General features: G+C 45.3%; 1 protein-coding gene across 1 annotated transcript; it reads left to right on the plus strand.

Annotated features, from left to right (window-relative positions):
* Positions 1 to 209: 209 nt before the first annotated feature.
* On the plus strand, positions 210 to 9906 carry GNRH1 (gonadotropin releasing hormone 1). The gene is made up of 4 exons (XM_073557147.1): positions 210 to 324; positions 8274 to 8424; positions 9305 to 9394; positions 9811 to 9906. The coding sequence occupies exons 2-4, from the start codon at positions 8281 to 8283 to the stop codon at positions 9850 to 9852; spliced, it is 276 nt and encodes a 91-aa protein (XP_073413248.1). The 5' UTR covers positions 210 to 324; positions 8274 to 8280; the 3' UTR covers positions 9853 to 9906.
* Positions 9907 to 21209: the final 11303 nt, after the last annotated feature.

The raw sequence follows: 21209 nt of genomic DNA on the forward strand, positions 1-21209 counted from the left end.
GGTACAAAAAAATGCAAATAAATTAAATGACTTGTACCTCAAATAGCTTAAAAATAAATTAAAATAAAATACATGTAGTTGTCAAGGAGCCAAAAAAAATTGACGCTCACGACACAAACAACATCGAAAGCTTTGGCGTAAGGCATTAATCCCGCTGTGGCTAAGTTAATCTGGATTAATCAGTGGGGAAGTTTTAGACTAATGGGGTCAATGTGATCTCTTTACCGCAAGAGCATTGTTTGTGTCGCTGCTTAAATAGCGGGTGACAAGTCCTGGGCAACAGACCGCGCCAGGCAGAAGTGCTGCTGCCACCCGTACGATCAGGTAAGGGCACGCTCCTGTGCCGACAGACAGTAAAGGGCCGGATGCAATCAGATTTTACTAGTCTATGGGCACTGTCAATAGAGCTGCAGCCAATCAGTGAGCTCAGCAGCTCATGCGATCTACTTGGGCAGTGGTATTGAACTTTCTGATTGGCTGCAGCATTGTGGTCAGCGCTGCAGATGGAAAGGGCGCAGAGATGGAGATTCCGTGCCGGACCATGGGAGGGTGGATAAAGCACAGTTTGTTTTTTAAAACAAGCCAGCCAGTGGTTTTCCGAATCTCCTGGGGATATGTTCGGCAGTCGGTTTACTTTTATTGGCCAGGTACTATGATTCCATAAAAATGAAAAAATAAAAACCCAGCACAAAGATGACTCCGAACCCCACGGGCACAGAGGGGCAGAGTCATTAATACGGTCTAAAAGGAAAAACCAATCACCGTGCAGCTTTTATTTTTCAAAAGCAGAATATAAAATGAAAGCTGAACTCTGACTGGTCACTATTGGCAACAGAGCTTTTCAATTTAGGCCATTTTCAAAATCTTCCCCACGGTGCGTAAAGATGTCTGACGTGTTAACAGGCACTGAACGGGTTATCTATCACTAGAGCGTGAAACGGAGGATAAAGCTTGAGGGCAGGATGCCAAAAATGTTGGGTCAATTTTTGGCACTTATTTGCCCTGTTCATAATGTGGGACCCCAACCCTAATTACTGCAGACTAGACCATAGGGTCATACTGCACCCAATTATATGAATGTAAAGCGCTAATCCAGGTCCACGTCACCTTCACCACTGTCACCGCATCTCGTCAGACTTCTGTCTCCTCCTCTGTCCCTAATTTTCAAGTGTTGTCTCTTTCTTGAAGTTTTTTGCCTCGGGTCACCACCATGTGCCTCTGAATGCTTAAAAAAAAACACCTTTTTCCTCCCCTTCACTACACAACGTAAGCACCCCATCCACAATAGACTAATGTCAGCCAAGCCGATATCGACGGTTTGGCCAACAGTCTAATGTGCATGAGGACCCCTGACATGTGATTGTCAGGGAGATGAGGAGCCGGCATCTCCGATTTAAGACGACAGATCCTTTGAGATAAGCCGCGACTAGAGATATCTGGCAACCTCTAAGAGTTCGCTCACATCTGCGTATATAAAATGGCTTCCCAGATTAATAACACAAGCCCACAAGCTCCCCGGAAATGGCGCATCATTACATTAGCCTTGGCTCTTCACGATTTCCCTGTGGTGTTGGCAATCGGGGTAATGGCTTTAGGGTTGATGTCAGCTTTGTAATATCTGCAAAACAGAAGCCGCGGAGACACCATCACGTGTTTCTCAACGCAAGCAATGACCAGTCAGGTCTTTGTCCGGGAAGGAACAACCACGGGAAGGGCAGTCTCCAATGAAGGAAACCACCTATGCCAAAACATGGTATCCATCCACAGACAGCTGTTTCGGGGTATTGCCCCTCATCAGTGTGGAGTAGGAAACTGGCTGGTAGGAGCAATGCCTAGTAAAAAGACTATGAAGAGGAGGATGAATGAACTCATGGAGATCAACATCCGACACTGCGGAGACACCATCACATGTTTCTCAACGCAGTGATTCTAGAGCACTGCCCCCATCCCTTATGGGAAATATGCAAAACATGCAAAAACATCCGAAACAGCTGTATGTGGATGGATACCATGTTTTGGCATAGGTGGTTTCCTTCATTGGAGACTGCCCTTCCCGTGGTTGTTCCTTCCCGGACAAAGACCTGACTGGTCATTGCTTGCGTTGAGAAACACGTGATGGTGTCTCCGCGGCTTCTGTTTTGCATGTTTTGCATATTTCCCATAAGGGATGGGGGGCAGTGCTCTAGAATCACTGCGTTGAGAAACACGTGATGGTGTCTCCGCAGTGTCGGATGTTCATCTCCATGAGTTCATTCATCCTCCTCTTCATAGCTTTGTAATATCGGCTGACATCAAGCCCAGGGGTTAGTAATGAAAAGGCGTCTGGAAGACACCCACATTACTAACCCCATAGTCAAAAGCAAAAAACACGCAGAGAGAAAAGCCCTTTAAATATAAAAAGCACTCCTCAACAATTACCCTCTTTTACCCATTTAATACCATAGAAAAAATCCACAGGGTCTGCTACAATCCCTAATATGGACATCACACGAAGATCTACGACTTTGCTACATCCGGAGGCTGTGATGAGCGGTGACATCTGTAACATTACCGCTCACCATGGTCACAGGAACACACAGGAGCACGAGTACTTTCTCACGCTGTGAGCAGTGACGTGAGTAAGGTTAAAGCAGTTTACAGTGGTGGATCACACGGGTTACCAGTGGTAACCTTAATGACATCTCTCGTCACTGCTGCTGTTTCTCGCTCTCCTCTCAGTGTGTTCCGGTGGCCATGTTGAGCGGTCATGTTACTGATGTCACCGCTCATCACCGGCTCCAGCTATAGCAGAGTGGGGGATCGTCGTGAGATGTTCATATTATGGATTTATGGATCCACCCTGTGGATTACTTTTTTTATGGTATTAAATGGGTGAATGAGGGTAATGTAAAGCGCCATGGAATAAATGGTGCTATAATAATTGTCGGAGAGTGCTTTTTACAAATAAAGTACTTTTCTGTTTTTTTTTTTTTTTTTTTTTTACTTGGTTAGTAATGGGGGTGTTTTAGCGCCCCGTCACACTAAACGATGCACCAGTGATCCCGACAACGATACGACCTTGTCAGGATCGCTTTTGCCTCGCTACATGATCGCTGGTGAGCTGCCAAACAGGCAGATTTCACCAGCGATCAGTACCAGCGAGGACGCTGGTATCCAAGGTAAATATCGGGTAACTAAGCAAGCGCGTCACTTAGTTACCCACTGTGTACCTTGGATACCAGCTCCCAGCGTGAGTATGCAGGTATCCAAGGTACACAGCGGGTAACTAAGCGACGCACGCGTGCTTAGTTACCCGATATTTACCTTGGATACCAGCTCCCACCATCTGCTTACAGCGCTGGGAGCTCGCTGATCGTTGGTCTCCCGCTGCCACATGCAGCGATGCGTGCTGGCCAGCAGGAGACCAACAATCAAAAAATGGCCCAGGACATTCCTGCATGATCAGCGATACCAAGTGGGGGGGCAGGTTGCTGATGCGTGCCACACACAGCAAGATCACTGGCGATCTCGCTGTGTGACGGGGCCTTTATTGATGTCTCTCAATTACTAACCCCTGGGCTTGCTGTCAGCGGACATTACAAAGCTGACATCAAGCACCAATACTATTAACCCACTTGCCATCACACCAGGGCATGCGGGAAGAGTCAAGACTAAGCGCCAGTATTTGTGCATCTAATAGGCACAGCATTTCTGGGGCGGCTGAGTTCTGGTGGGGGCTAATATCCATGGCCTTTTCTCAGGCTATTAATATCAGCCTGCAGCTGTCTGCTTAGCCTTTGCTGGTTATTAAAAGTAGGGGAGGACCCATTATTAAAAAGGGTACCCCTCAAAAAAAGACAATCAGTAAAGGCTAAGTAGACTGCTGATAGCTGATATTAGTAGCCTGGGAAGATCCATGTTTATTACCCCCTTTCCAGGCTATTAGATCTCAGCTGTCTGCTTTGCTTCAGCTGGTTAGTAAAAATAAGGGGGACCATACGCCATTTTTTTCATTTATTTATTATCTAAGTACAAAAAAAACTACACACGCAAAGCACTGATTATATATCTCACTGACCCCTTTCTGTTTATCTATTCTAATGGTTCACGCTGTGAATTTATTGTACTCGGATGATGAAAGGTCGGATTTGAGATGGGTGAGGAAAAATCGGATGGCACACGCATGAGCAATGTGCCGTGCGAATTTTCTTCTCTCATCCATTGACTTGCATCGGTGAGTCTCGGCCGTTTTACACGGCCGTGGACACCATTTTCCTCACCCCAATTCCAGGTGATGAAAAAATCCCAGGTGAACACTGCCTCATTGAATAACATGAGGTCAGTGCATTGTGATTTTTTTTTTGGCACATTACACTCGCCGATTTCATACGCAGACGTGAGCACACCCTTGTAGAACACACAGAAGGGTTCTTATGTGTATGAGACACTTTGGTGAGATAGTTGCTGGCTGAACCATCGTTCAGCCGACAGCCATCTATGGGGGTTCCATGGGTCATTCACACTAGCGTATTTTATGTCTGCATGTAAAGCAGACACTATGTGGACAACGCCCGAATCAATGCAAGTTGAAGGCCTCAGCGAGCGTTCTGTCGTGAATCATCTTCAGGCGTATACGTCTACTGGGGGCGGACACCCATACGTATGCTGCATATCCAGTAGTATCAGCGTCTATGGCGACAATCCGGTCCCATTAATATCTGCAGTGGTGACTGGGATTTTGCTGGATGAGATACAGTAAATGTTGTATTCTAGAATTGTCAGCTCCTGGTAGAAGATTATTGTAAATTCCAAAATACTTTGTTATTGTCCATTTCCTGTTCCATGGAAAATGGAATTTCCAGCATTGCTCCAAAAGGGGAAATACACTGAAGTACATACACATACTGCTCATAAAAACTCACGTCCTGTCCCTGATGACTGTAAAGGGAGAACTGCGGTACATGACGACGCTTGGAGAACCTATGGCTCTAGAATACAACCCCAGAGACTTGTCTGCGTGCAGTAAAGTAGTGATGTGTCGGTCGCAAACAATCCAACACAAAGAGCCGGCTCCCCGCGGTGAATGATGGTAGCCGGCACCCCAGTGAGAGCCACTAAAATCCTTGAATGGCTCTCACTGGGCCTAAAATCCCGGTGTTCGGCAGACGTAACTCTGCCCACTAAGCAATCTAATTGGTTTCTAGCGAGTGGGCAGGGTTTCTGCGGTAGGTGGGTGGAGTTTAGGACGCCATAACACATATACAATAGGGATCCATTTAGGATCCAAAAGGAGTCGAAAAAGAGCCGGCTCTTTTTGGTGAGTGGAGCCGTGAGAGCTGGATCACCAAAAAGAGCCGGACTGCCCATCACTACAGTAAAGCGGATCTGTCAACAGAATACATGGCCGCATAAGACCCATTCATCCAAAAATTACATTACACCAAAAAGATGGCAGAAATGGCCGTGACGTTTATTTGGGTTACGTAAGATAACGTCAATAAATAAATGCCATATCACTTAAACCATATTACCAAGACATAACCAATCCACCCTAAACAAAGGGCGATTTCCCCACAAGTAACATCACGACAGAGGGAGGGATCTTCTTTCTTCATCCAGCGATGTAATGGAGCTGAGCCTGCTGACAGGGCAATTTATAAATAGAACACGTCCGCCAAAATGCATCACCACCAATCAGAAACCGTTTAAAAAAGGCGCCAAGAACTGGATAAAACCAGCTTTGGTTTGTGTATGTGTTTGCCTTGACCTCAAATTGACCCCAGTATCTCCTGTTACTATAATATAGAAAACACTGAAGGAAAATTCAGGGCCTAAGCGGCCATGAGTCCCCCCCTATATTAAATTTTGTCCTACGGGGGGGGGGGGGGGGCTAACATTATGTAAGGCAGCGCTTACTGCATCTTTTTTTTTTTGGGGGGGGGGGCACTCGCTTGGCAACGGGATGAAGGCACCCAGGCACGTTTTTTTCTCACAAAACAGTCCATGCGCTTTATTATGCACTCATAAACTACTTGAGGCCATGTTATATATCACAGGCTTAACCCATAGTCCACAGCACTTCATAGTACATGGCTTTAACTCGCAGTCACTAAACACGCCGGACTTCTTTGTCCAGTTACCGTGGGCGACCGCACGCCGTGCCAATGTCTCTCACAAATTTATACCATGACACACAACATTAGGTTGCAGTCTCTAAACACGTTGGACCTCACTTTGTCCAGTTACCATGGGTGACTGCACAGTTCGTTAACATCCACGGAACACAGCAAGCACCAACAGTCTGTTCCAATGGCAGATGCTTGCCTGCCCCTACTATAACCCACTTGTCTGGAGTTACCTTACAGAAGCTCCTGCTCCACACGCTGACTCCTTGTCAGTCCTCTCTCCCAGGGATGCTGCCTTACTGGGATCACCCTCCTTGAGACCAGGCAACTCCCGACAGTTACAGACCCTCAGAAGGTCGGTAGCTTCCCCCAATGCACCAATGCAGTGCCGTCACAGACTCTGCACACACACATGGTCTCACCCTGTGCCCTTCAGGAATCCAGTTCCCACATGGGACCTTCCAACACAGTGACCATGCAGGTACGCGGCCTCTCCGTGTGCTCTTCAGGATGTTTGTGCACTCATGGCACCGTCCAACACCCAGGCCTTCAGGTGCATGGCCTCTCCATGTGCTCTTCAGGAAGTCCGTTCACTCATAGGACCTTCCAACACAGAGACCATCCAGGACCTTACACACTGATCATGTGACCAAACCAGAGTCACATTATGTAGCTGAAACCACCCACATAGGTGGGGGTGTGTGGTTAGCCAGTCCCTCCCAGCTCTCTGGCTAACCCTGTAAGCCCCCTAGTATAAACAAAACCAAGGCTCGTGAAACTATAGGTCCCAGAGCAACATTTCAGGCTTACAGCGCAGAGGATCTCCTCTGCTGCGACACATACCGGCCATTTATAACAATGCTGGTCACTGTCTCACAATTAATAAATATATCTCAAAGACCTGATGAGCCTAGTGTACTTACTTTGAAAATCAAAGTTAGAATGGCTGTATCATCCATTTTCAAATTTTTCCTTCCCTACATTAAAGTAAGCATTTTAAGAGTCCAGCTCTAGCTTGGTTCCTAAAAAGGCTTTCTATCAGGATTATACGAGCAATTCTGATATGGATTTTCATTGTAAGTACACCGCCTTCATCGGGCCCAAGACATCTAGTTAAAAATGTGTGCAGTTTGTATTGCAAAACCTGGTGAAATTAGGCTTTTGCAAAAAGGTCACTGCTTGAGGGTTATACAACTGTGTTTTTCCTGATTCAGGGCCACAATGGCAATTTCTACTTTTCAAGGGAGCCACAAAAACATATCTAGGTGTGTGCCATTTCAATTCCACTTATTAAGGCACATGGAAGTCACTAAAATTAGTCCCCTAGGTGTGATTCTTGGTTCTGGAGTACTCAGCATTGACATGTAAGTTCTCACTTGAATGTGATTAACCTGTAATACCAAACACAACTAGTGAAAAACAGTGGCGTTCTGGCAGAAAAAAATATTTTTTTGTAGTTTTAGAGATTAATTTTTGCAGACCCGATACATTTAACATGTCTCAAGTCCATAATGTGTAGACAATTGATTCTTTCTTCTGTGGTCCCGAGATCCAAATTTGTTGTATGCTTAGTGAGGAATCTGGCTTAGCCATTCATTTCGATGCAGTTAACTAAAGCCCCTGTCTCACATAGCGAGATCGCTGTTGCGTCACCGATTTTGTGACGCAACAGCGACCTCGCCTGCGATCTCCCTACGTGTGACACATAGCTGCGATCGGGACCCTGCTGCGATGTCGCTGATCGTGCTCGAATGTCCTGGGCCATTTTTTGATCGCTGGTGTCCCGCTGGCCAACATGCATCGCTGTGTTTGACAGGGACAACAACAAACGACCTCAATACTACAGGCCTGAGAGACAGGGTCCCAACGACCTTCGGATCGTTGCTGCGTCACTGTTGAGATCTGTTTGACATCAGCGATCCCTACCAGGTCACATCGTTGTCGGGATCGCTGGTGCGTCGCCAAGTGTGACGGTACCCTAAGATTACTATAGCTATATATGTATATGGACTAGAAAGTGTTCCAAAATGAAAACCAGCCATGATGCCCTGCATTCGAGTCATTTTTTGGGGCACAACATAGGACGCCTACGTGATCCTATTTCTCGTATGATAAGTCCCAGGTTAGAAAGTCTGTTAGTCCCTTAATAATACACATATACATTTGTAGTTTCAGAATGAGCCACCGTGGGACGCCATGTTTCCTCTTTATCCTTGTTCTCCTCTTGTCTGATCATATGAGTTATTCTCAGCATTGGTCATATGGGCTGCAGCCAGGAGGGAAGCGCGACTTAGAAACGCTCCAGGACTCCTACCCAGAGGTAATAACAAATGGAATCTAAACGCCACATGCACATTAGACTAGTGTCTGTCCAACAGCCATCTAATATATATGGGGGTCGCAACAAGACCAGAACATTTATCTCACTAGTGACCATGTTTGCAAATTAGCTCTCCTCCTGGAGGACAGCTTGCTCCCTAATGTCACCGATTGGAGGTAGATGCCCTATAATTGTCTATCACCAGTCTAGAATAGTGTACAGATTGGCTTTCTGAGATGAATTTGATGAAGGGGGTCTTATAAGCTTTGCAATGCTCCCTGTGAAAAAAGTTAAGGGCTTTGCTCCTGGAGGAAAAATATGTCTCATGAGTGGAGTGCTAGACAGGTTTTCACCACTCATTTGCAAAGAGGATGGCATCAGTCAAAACTGAACCCCCTTTCTCCATGGGTCCCATAGCAGCTGCATAGTCTGAGGGTTCATGTATCTATATTTGTTATTTTTCTTTATTTTACATTTGACTTTTTTTTTACAATTTGACTAATGTACTCTGATGCCAAGAAATACGGTATTCATTTTCAAACCTTGACTTTATTTCTATGGAAGCTTAGCATAGTCAATGTATAAAATATTATTAGGATATAACTGCTTGAAATACTGTTAAATAGTTTTCGTTATCACATTTGTAGTGTAAAATGTTTAGAATTATAACCTACTGCAGAATGGCTGTAACTCACCAATGAAGACCTTATGTGAAAAAAGTGGCATAAGTGTAGACCCCATGGCCAGTCCAACCCTACTCTCAGTATTATCCATAAAAACAATACATTTTACTTGTAATACATAGGCTACGTTTTCTCATCTATTTACATGATTTTCTCCATATAGACTAGAGCATGGTCTGTCTGTGTTCATTTCTTAGACTCAGAATGAAGTTTCCTTGTTCACAGAGCCAAAGCGTCTTGAGTGTTTCCTGCCACAAAACAGATTTAGCATCATAAGAGGAGCCTTGGTGAGTAGGGAAAAAAAGACTGATAGCCCTATGAAAACCATCATACTATATAGCAGATTATTAGTGGTAATATTTGCCTTTATTACATACTCATTTCCAGTATATCAGTGGTAACCATGCCAGCTTATTGTGGTATATCATTTTGACTTTTAATTCTTTAATTAGTATGATGTTATTTGGTTAAAAACAAAACACAATTACAAGGCAAACTCAAAGGAACTTTAAAAGGAGGCCAGGCAGGAGATGGTCTGAACTTAGTGCTAAAATTGAGTTGTTTTGTAATAAAGAAAATGATGCATCGACAAAGTAGGATAAAAGCTAACGTGGGGCAAATTACATGCATTTTATAGATTTCCTCCATTTGGATGCAATTACACATTATATATTTGAAGTTTATGGTGTATTTTTACTTACAGATGAATTGGCTGGAGGGAGAAAATGGCAGAAAGAAGATGTGAAGAGATCCCGCATTTCATAGCAGATATTATGTAATAAAGTACAAGCTGCCATTACTGTGAATCATGTCGTAATTATGCATAAGCTATAGGAGGTGCTGGAGAATATGGTGCACCCAGACCCCGGTACCTAAGGGGATCCAAAGGCCCCTCTGCCACATAAGACACCAGTACTATAAATGATGCGGTATTTGGGTCCCTGGTACTTTTGCATTGGGGTCCAGGATCTTGAAGTTACATACTGTAAGTCTACAGAATCAATTTTTTTTTATATATATCTATTACTGACCCTCTACCAGCAATGGTCTTTATATAGTCACTGAGGTTTCCACACACTTTGCATACATCAATACTTTCTTATATACTTTATCAGGTAAATCTTCTTTCTCCACTTATGAGCCACCTTCTAATCCCCACCTCTCCTGAAACCACCATCCACTCTAGAGAAACAGCTCACATCAGTCTTGGACAAGCCTACACAGTGAGGTGTCAGGTTACACCTCTTATATATGGAGGAGAGAGGAACAATCAGCACATTGAGAGGCCAGACAGACTATATGCAAATTGTCTCTTTGGAGAGAAAAAGGACTAGAACTCTTGCCCCACCTATTGGAAGTAACAATCCTAAAAGTCAATATAGACCTTTTAACAAGCCAGAACCTCTATTTGCAGACACATGTTTCAGGACGTTGCCCCTCCTCAGTGCAAAGCAAGAAATCTGATTTGGCTTTACGAGAGACCTCTGACTGGTGTTTAAGGGGCAACGCCTTTCCTTAAGGAGGTTGAGGAACCCTCCTCTATATGGGGGTTCTCTGAAATGCAGACAGGTGACAAAGTAGTGATGACAAAGCTATTCCCTTTAAATAACATTATGATCAGCCTCTCCTCAGCCTGAAATGGCTGATAACAAAAAACAATATTTTGTTCCTATTTAGATAACCATAGTGGCTTGCTAAAGTATTCACCCAAATTGTAGTGTTTCGTGGTGGTTTTTCTACCTCACAACCTAGAATTTCCCTTTTTTTTAGGGTTTGCATCAGTTCATGTGAAGAACATGGCTACAACTGTGAACATTTGGTTTTCTTTTTATTGTGAAGCAAACAACAAATAGGACAAAATAACTGAAAACTTCAGCGTGCATACCTACCCACCCCCTAAAGTCAGTACTTTGTGGAGCCTCTTTTTGCAGCAATTACAGCTGCAAGTCACTTTGGATAAGTCTCTATGAGCTTTCCACATCTTGCCATTGGAATTTTTGCCCATTTCTTAAGGCAAAACTGCTCAAATTTCTTCAAGGTAGATGATTTCCTCTGGTGAACAATAATCTTCAACTCTGACCACAGATTCTCAATTGGATTAAGGTCTGGGCTTTGACTCGGCCACTACAAAACATTTACATGTTTCCCCTTAAACCACTGGAGTGTTACGTTAGCAGTGTGCTTTGGGTCATTGTCTTGTTGGACCGTGAACCTCCGTCCCAGTTTCAAATAACTGACAGACTGAAACAGGTTTTGCTCAAGAAAATCCCTGCATTTTGCACCATCCATCTTCCCCTCAACTTGGATCATTTTCCCTGTCCCTACTGCTGAAAAACATCCCAACAGCATCATGCTGCCACCACCATGTTTCACTGTGGGGATGGTGTTCTTGTGGTGATGAGCTGTGTTTGTTTACCTGAGTGAGCAAAAAGTTAAATTTTGGTCTCATATAATCACAGCATCTTCCTCAGTACATTTGCGGAGTTTCCCACATGTCTTTTGGCAAACTCTAAACGAGCCTTACAATTTTTTGTATGTAAGTAAAGTTTCTTTCTGCCCACTCTTACATAAAGGTCATCTCTATGGAGTGTACGACTTATTGTGGTCAAATGGATAGATTCTCCAGTCTCTGCTTGCGAACTCTGCAGCTCCTTCAGGGTTACCTTTGGTCTGTGTGCTTCCTTTCTGATTGCCTTCCTTGCCCGCGCTGAGAGTTTTGGTGGGTGGCCCTCTCTTGTCAGGTTTGTTGTGGTGCCATGTTCTTTCCATTTGATGATAATGGATTTGATGGTGCTCCGGGGAATCATCAGAGATTGGGATATTTTTTCTAACCCAGCCCTGACTTGTATTTCTCAACAACTTTGCTCCTGACTTGCTTGGAGATCTCCTTGGTCTTCATGGTGGTGTTTGGTTACTGGTGTCTCTTGTTAATAATGTCGCAGCCTCTGAGGACTTTCAGAAAAGGTAAAGTGTATATACTGACAGACATGTGACACTTAGGCTATGTGCACACATTGCGGATTTTGAAGCGTTTCCGCAGTGTTTTGGGATGTGCAGAATTGCATCAAAACCGCAGTGTAGTACAGAACCAATGATAGTCAATGGGAATTTGAGAATTGGTGTGCACATGCTGTGAAGAATCCACGCGGATTCGCTGCGCTTTTTGTTCCGCAGCATGTCAATTCTTTGTGCAGAAATGCAGCGTTTCTGCACCCACTGACTATACATTGAGTAAGGCAAATCCGCACGTCAAAAAACGCATGACAATCCGCCACATATCCGCATCAATTCCGCAAGCATTTTGGCCTGAGTTTTCTGCCAAAAGATGCAGATTCTGTGCGGAAAATTCCTCAGGCCAATCCGCAACGTGTGCACATACCCTTAGGTTGCACACACAGAGGGACATGAGGCCACTAAGTGTGGGACTTATGAAAGGAATTGCTTGCACCAAAAATTTTTAAGAGCTTCATCGCAAAAGGGGTGAATACATATGCGCATGACAATTTTAAGATATTTGATCCCATAAGTTTAACTGATACCTATATTTTTCTCACTTCACCAACTTAGACTATTTAGTGCTGATGCAATACACACAAATCAGATTAGAAAAACAGTTAAAACACAGGTTGTAATGTAACAAAAAAGGTAAAAAGCCAAGGGGTGAATACTTTCGCAAGGCACTGTATATTACATTTTGCATAAATATGATGTATACAATGTGTGCAGAATTATTAGACCAGTGAGTATTTTGATTATATCATCATTTTTATGCAGATTTTCCGTCTCCTCGATGCGTTAATGTCGATACTGATTGGATGAAGCAGGTCAGGTGATGTGTATTTGTGTATTGAGGGAGGGAGCGGCTTGAGGATACAACTTCCTTTATCAGGGTGTGCAGAATTTTTTGGCAGCTTCTTTTCCTCAGGAAAAATGGCTAAAAAAAGATTTACAGTAAAAAAAAATTGTTACAAGTCGTACAGAGGGAGGCAGCACTCCTGAGATTGCTACGATATTGGGGCGATCACAGAACCAGCAAAAGTTTTCTTGCAAACAGATAAAAGGGTCCCTAAAAACATGGTGAGAAAAAAAAAAAACACATCCGCCAATGCTGTGAGAAGAATCAAACGTGCAGCGACCGGGAAGCCATTATCCTCCAGTGCGGTCATATTCCAGAACTACAACCTCCCTGGAGGCCAGAAGTACAAGGTGTTCAGAACCTGGCCACCACTGAGCAAGACCCAGAAGTACAAGGTGCTCAGAGACATGGCTGAGGTAAGGAGGCTGAAAGCCGACCACCACTGAGCAAGACCCAGAAGTACAAGGTGCTCAGAGACACGGCTGAGGTAAGGAGGCTGAAAGCCGACCACCACTGAGCAAGACCCAGAAGCACAAGGTGCTCAGAGACACGGCTGAGGTAAGGAGGCTGAAAGCCGACTACCACTGAGCAAGACCCAGAAGTACAAGGTGCTCAGAGACACGGCTGAGGTAAGGAGGCTGAAAGCCAACCACCACTGAGAAGACCCAGAAGTACAAGGTGCTCAGAGACACGGCTGAGGTAAGGAGGCTGAAAGCCGACCACCACTGAGCAAGACCCAGAAGTACAAGGTGCTCAGAGACACGGCTGAGGAAAGGAGGCTGAAAGCCGACCACCACTGAGCAAGACCCAGAAGTACAAGGTGCTCAGAGACACGGCTGAGGTAAGGAGGCTGAAAGCCGACCACCACTGAGCAAGACCCAGAAGTACAAGGTGCTCAGAGACACGGCTGAGGTAAGGAGGCTGAAAGCCAACCACCACTGAGCAAGACCCAGAAGTACAAGGTGCTCAGAGACACGGCTGAGGTAAGGAGGCTGAAAGCCGACCACCACTGAGCAAGACCCAGAAGTACAAGGTGCTCAGTACTCAGAGACACGGCCAAGGTAAGGAAGGATTAAAAGAATGACTAGACACTGAAAATGATATAGAAGTGTAAACCTCAAGACTGGGCCAACAACTAACCAGAGACATAGTTTTCAAAGGTTTTATGTACTGATGAGATGAGTGACTCTTGACGGACCAGATGGATGGGTCATGACTGGATCAGCAGCGGGCACAGACCTCTACGCCAACTCAGATGCCAGCAAGGTGGAGGTTGGGCACTGCTATGGAGTTGTGGCCAAAAGTATTGACACCCCTGCAATTCTGTCAGATAATACTCAGTTTCTTCCTGAAAATGATTGCAAACACAAATTCTTTGTTATTATTATCTTCATTTCATTTGTCTTAAATGAAAAAACACAAAAAGAATTGTCCTAAAGCCAAATTGGATATAGTTCCACACCAAACATAAAAAAAGAGGATGGACAAAAGTATTGGCACCGTTCGAAAAATCATGTGATGCTTCTCTAATTTGTGTAATTAACAGCACCTGTAACTTACCTGTGGCACCTAACAGGTGTTGGCAATAACTAAAAAACACTTGCAGCCAGTTGACATGGATTAAAGTTGACTCAACCTCTGTCCTGTGTCCTTGTGTGTACCACATTGAGCATGGAGAAAAGAAAGAAGACCAAAGAACTGTCTGAGGGCTTGAGAAACCAAATTGTGAGGAAGCATGAGCAATCTCAAGGCTACAAGTCCATCTCCAAAGACCTGAATGTTCCTGTGTCTACCGTGCGCAGTGTCATCAAGAAGTTTAAAGCCCATGGCACTGTGGCTAACCTCCCTATATGTGGACGGAAAAGAAAAATTGACAAGAGATTTCAACGCAAGATTGTGCGGATGTTGGATATAGAACCTCAACTAACATCCAAACAAGTTCAAGCTGCCCTGCAGTCCGAGGGTACAACTGTTATGAATTGGTCACCGAGGAGGAAAAAACAATACAAGCCAAGTCTCAGAAAACCAGAGGGGTTGGTAACTATGCAGATTGCAGATCACTGATCTTACCACACAACTAGCAGCAGTCGTGGAGCGTACCTACGATGATCCTAGACGCCTCGTCACCACCGGAGAGCTACATAAGCCTAAAGCAGGAAAAGAGGAAAACTAACTGCCCCAGAGCAGACCCCAAAGGCAGGAAAATAGGCTGAGCAAACGATGGGGCCCGACTAACTAGAAAGGACAGGAAAGACACTGTCTGCAATCTGCCAAAAACCCTACCAAAATAATGTCCAACACTTCTGATAGCAAAATTAACCCTGAAGTCACTAGACTTCTCCCACTATATCAGCACTCTGAAATATTCTGAGACAGAGCAAAAAGAGGCCAATCTAATAAGGGACCAAAAGGCAAATACAGATAAATAGGAGTGGAAATTCAGCACAACCCCAGCAGGGGCTGGCTGACCACAAAAACTAAATTGACCAACAAGAGCAAGTGTGAATAGCAAAAACAAACTTAACTTGAGAAGACTGGAACAGAGCTGAAGTCCAAGACCTGAGAAGCAGACTGAATCACCAGCACCAGGATAGGGCGTCGGCTGTCTTATATCCAGTCTGATACTCCAGAGATCCAATCGTTATCCTCCTCATCAGGTGGCAGATCACTACCAATTAAACCAACCTCAATACCTCCTGTCACCACCAGAGGGAGAACAGAAGGAGGAGCACAAAATGAGTTCACAACATACAACAGTGTCAACCCGTACTATCCGTCGGCGTCTGAATGAAAAGGGACTGTATGGTAGGAGACCCAGGAAGACCCCACTTCTTACCCTGAGACATAAAAAAGCCAGGCTGGAGTTTGCCAAAACTTACCTGAAAAAGCATAAAACCTTTTTTCAAGAATGTTCTCTGGTCAGATGAGACAAAAGTAGAGCTTTTTGGGCAAAGGCATCAACATAGAGTTTACAGGAGAAAAAAAGAGGCATTCAAAGAAAAAAAAAACACGGTCCCTACAGTCAAACATGGCGGAGGTTCCCTGATGTTTTGGGGTTGCTTTGCTGCCTCTGGCACTGGACTGCTTGACCGTGTGCATGGCATTATGAAGTCTGAAGACTACCAACAAATTTTGCAGCATAATGTAGGGCCCAGTGTGAGAAAGCTGGGTCTCCCTCAGAGGTCATGGGTCTTCCAGCAGGACAATGACCCAAAACACACTTCAAAAAGCACTGGAAAATGGTTTGAGAGAAAGCACTGGAGACTTCTAAGGTGGCCAGCAATGAGTCCAGACCTGAATCCCATAGAACACCTATAGAGAGATCTAAAAATGGCAGTTTGGAGAAGGCACCCTTCAAATATCAGGGACCTGGAGCAGTTTGCCAAAGAAGAATAGTCTAAAATTCCAGCAGAGCATTGTAAGAAACTCATTGATGGTTACCGGAAGCGGTTGGTCGCAGTTATTTTGGCTAAAGGTTGTGCAACCAAGTATTAGGCTGAGGGTGCCAATACTTTTGTCTGGCCCATTTTTGGAGTTTCGTGTGAAATGATCAATATTTTGCTTTTTGCTTCATTCTCTTTTGTGTTTTTTCATTTAAGACAAATTAAATGAAGATAATACCAAAGAATTTGTGTTTGCAATCATTTTCAGGAAGAAACTGAGTATTATCTGACAAAATTGCAGGGGTGTCAATAGTTTTGACCACAACTGTAGTTGGACGTTTTCAGATATAATATTGGCTCAAAATTAACTCTCATACCTGCTGCCAGTTTTTAGTATACTTTCTTCCAGCAGTGCTAGAGGAAAAAGTGTGCGTCTTTTCAGAAATCCTTGATTTTTCTGCAGGACATTGCTCCATCACAACATTGATGTCTCCACTGCTCAGCTGCCAGTAAAGGCCTTAAGGATGAAAGAATAAATGACACGGCCCCTTCCTTACCGGACCTAAACCTTACTGAGAACTTGTGGGACCTTATTATATGGAAGATTTATAGTGAAGGAAAACAGTCACATCTCTGATCAGTGTCTGGGAGGCCAAGGATGGTGCTGACCAAAAAAGGGAATTAGACCTACCGGTAATTCTGTTTCCTGTAGTCCCTCAGGACAGCACCATGGAGGACGTCCTTCCTTGCCCTATAGTGGGACAGGATCAGAGAGAGGTTAAAAGGCCCCTCCCACCTCCACCCTCCAGTGTTTTTTCAAAGTACCACCGAGGATGGATGGAAATGGTCTAAACACGCCCTTACAAACGCGTCTGTAAGACCCTTTAGTGGCTCCATCCCCATCTCGAGCCACGATGACCTGATGGATGAACAATCTGCCGATCGATTCCATGCAAGCCTAAAGACAAACATAAGGGAGGGAACTAAGGGTGCTGTCCTGAGGGACTACAGGAAACAGAATTACCGGTAGGTCTAATTCCCTTTTTCCCTTACGTCCCTCCGGACAGCACCATGGAGAATACCAAAGCAAAGGTCTCAGGGTGGGTACAGAAGCCCCCAGATCAAAGTTCTAGGTAAGAACCAGGCTAGATCTAGACATTATCTATAAGATGAGAAGAAATATAGATATCGAAAGGGATCTACAAAGGTAATCACCGCAGTGAGTGTCTGATATATGTCTATAATGGCCAATTTCAGTATGAATGTGGCAAACAAGATTTGCAGTGGAACAACCTGTTGCACCCCAATACCACTAATGAACCAGAGTGAATTACAGTTATTGTGATAGATACTTATGAACACCGCAGTCACAGAAATAGGATTAAAACCTTATTGCCCAGCAAAAGGTATGGTGATAACCACAGCCATAATACAAAGAGGACTGTACAGACCGTTAATTCGCTGTATGTGCTTATAACACAGGATAGTTCCTTCGTCGGTCCTCCTGGGCTCGGCTTAAATCTTGGCTAGAGACCACCTTACCATACTACAAGGAAACCTGCAGGCCAGAGACCCTGCTCCGCTGGCAGATCAGAGCAATAACAGTACATGGAAAATAGCAGAGTATTGAGACGTCTGTACCCTACTCATCCAGGAGGTCCTGTGTATTCTGAATCCTTTACATGTCTAAACCTCAAGAAAGGGTTGGCTATTATTTAAGACTAAGGAAATACTCCATCTGGCAGGTAACCTCTCCTGCCACTTACCAACATTGGCTTTTCATTAGAAGCATTGAAAGGGAAATGTGGATCCTCACGCCTGTTTTACTGATGTTAGATGTTAGGGAGTCTGGACTTTGGAACTGAGGAGAGTAAGTGTGTGCTTCTATACAAGTCAATAGCCCAGACACTGTAAATGTGTCAACTTATTCATGTTATATCCTAAAAGGCAATCTTCTTAGAGATATTTATACCCCTGACTGCTATGGTGCGAGGAACCACACTCTTTAACTAGAGGGAAGTAGGTTTCCTCCCATCGCAGAGGGGATTGACTACTGCGAGGCAGATGGGCTATGGGTTCTCGACTGCAAGAGTCATGGATACCGCTTCTTTACCTTAGGAGCCCTGACTCCCATAAGAGCGGCGAGTATGGGATCCTCTGCTACCTGACGCAGGGCTGCTGAACCGCCACCAGGTACAAAAAGTAGTGATGCCACCCCTGGTAAACATAATACAACTGATTTATAGGACAAGAATCTGCCTAACGGGTCTCTATCAAGGAAACCAGTCCGACTGCTCTATGTGGAGTCGGGAAGAATTGTTTCCTCCCACCTTATGGGATTTTCTGCACCCAGACTATGTCCACTTAAAGGATGAACCCCAAAGACGTATGTCTCCCTTTAAAAGTTAACTATGAGAGGGACCTGCCTTTAGCCCTCAAGACAGTAACTCACTTTAGAGTTCTGTTCCAAATAGAAGAAATGCTAAGTTACTAGGCCAATTCAAGCATAACTGTTCGTCTGGCTAAGTCCAGCTGCCAAGAATGAAGCAACCGAAACTGGGTCTAGGCCCGAAACACAAAGACCAGAGTTGGGGCCTGAGACAAAATGTGAAGTGGTAGGCCAACCATACAAGGTGTGGCCCACAAAAATGCCCAAGTCAGAAGGTCTAAGCCAGAGGCCCAAAGCCACAGCACCCGAGGTATTATGAAGCACAGAGGTATTAGGACCCATAAATGACCCCCAGAGGCGCAGGGGTACCAAAGCCTTATGACGCCATATGATGCACAGAAGCCTTATGCTGTACAGAAGCGCCATGACGCAATATGATGTGCCAAGACACTATGGGGCGCTATGAAGCAATATGATGCATAGAGCCACTATGAAGGCTTATGATGCAATATGATGCACCAAGGGACTATGAAGCTATATGATGCAGTATGACGCACAGACACTGTAGAGGTCTATGTTGCAGCACAAAGGCACTATGAAGCCACATAGTGGAATACGCTGCACAGAGGTCCCATGATGCCGCATGGTGAACAGAGGCACTATGCAGCCCCCTGATGCAGTCTGATGCACAAGGAAACTATGAAGCCACATGATGTACAAAGGCACTATGAAGCCATATGATGACGTATGATGTACCAAAGTACTATGACGCCATATGATGCACAGAGGTACTATGAAGCACAATGATGCCACGTGAAGCGCAATGATGCAATATGAGGCGCAATGATGCAATATGAAGCACAATGATACAATATGATGCACCATGATACAATATGATGCACCATGATACAATATGATGCACCATGATACAATATGATGCACAATGATACAATATGATGCACAATGATACAATATGATGCACAATGATACAATATGATGCACAATGATACAATATGATGCACAGTGATGCAATATGAAGCACAATGATGCAATATGAAGCACAATGATGAAATATGAAGCACAATGATGCAATATGAGGCACAATGATGCAATATGAGGCACAATGATGCACAGAGGCCGTATGATGCACGGAGGCCGTATGATGCACGGCGGCCGTATGGCGCACGGCGGCAACACATCGTGCACGGCAGCAGTGTATCGTGCCCAGCGGCCGTGTATCGTGCCCAGCGGCCGTGTATCGTGCCCAGCGGCCGTGTATGTCGTGCACAACGGCCGTGTATGTCGTGCACAACGGCCATATGTCGTGCACAGCGGCCATATGTCGTGCACAGCGGCCATATGTCGTGCACAGCGGCCATATGTCGTGCACAGCGGCCATATATCGTGCACAGCGATACGATGTTCAGCGGCGATACGATGCACAGAGACAAAACGATGCCCCTATGATGTAATATGATGCACAGATTACGGCCCTGCTTGAAGGTGCCAAACAAGAGGCCAGGTCCCCAGCTACCTCCAAGAGAGCAATCAGAGATCCGGATAAACCTTCGCTCTGAATAGTATATCTCAATTGTCAGACCAGCTCCACCTGAAAGAGCTAATTAATGAGACTCAGGTGGAGAGCAGACTCCCTGGAGACCCTGTGTTGCATTCCACCATGTGTCCAGCCATAAGGCTCTGTGCAGACCTGGTCTGCAACTAACTGAGGTCCCATTATGAGATGTAGTTTGGACAAATGGCCTTACTATAGCCTAGAGGTCCAAGGCCTAGCTGCTTATATGTGGAGCATATCTCAGCACATGAGGCTCTAGGCCCAGCTTTGGCACCAAGGCATGAGGCTAGTATTAACCCAGAGGCCAGGCCCTGAACACAACATTCCAGCGTGCACTCACCTGTGCTGGCTCCACACCTGCTAGAAAGACAGGGGGAGCTGGTAACGCCGAGAGCCTACCATGGAGGGAAGTGGCGTTCGGTCAGGAATGTTGTATTACTGCCAGTGATTTCCTTTCCTGTGCCCCACGAGATCCAAGAAACTAGGCTGTTGCCTGTCTCGTTCTGCACTTCCGCGTTCTGCCGTGGAACGCACGCCGACCTTATGCTGACGTTGCCGGAGGCGCTGCGGCCTTCTCCACCGCATGTTTTCCGGAATTAGCCATGTTATGCCGGCCGGCGTCCGAGCCGAGAGCCTCCCACCGGGAGGAGCGGCTCAACCCAGGAGCACGTCCGCTCGACTGGTCTCTGGGGAAGAGGGACTCCCCACCGGGGAGTGTCGGCCCTGGGTCCCTTGACAGGGGGAAGGATTGGACGCGCCGCACGATCCCCCTGAGCCCATCATGCAGGCTGGCTGAGGAACTTCTCCAAGAGGTGTCAGCCACGGTCCACTTGACAGCGGGAAAGAGAGGGCTGAGACCCCCAATCCCGTCTGGTACAACGAATGACGTCTGAGGGACCTC

The sequence above is a fragment of the Dendrobates tinctorius genome, unplaced genomic scaffold (assembly GCF_039654945.1).
Source record: "Dendrobates tinctorius isolate UK_male_01 unplaced genomic scaffold, ASM3965494v1 ptg000245l, whole genome shotgun sequence".
NCBI classification, from domain to species: domain Eukaryota; kingdom Metazoa; phylum Chordata; class Amphibia; order Anura; family Dendrobatidae; genus Dendrobates; species Dendrobates tinctorius.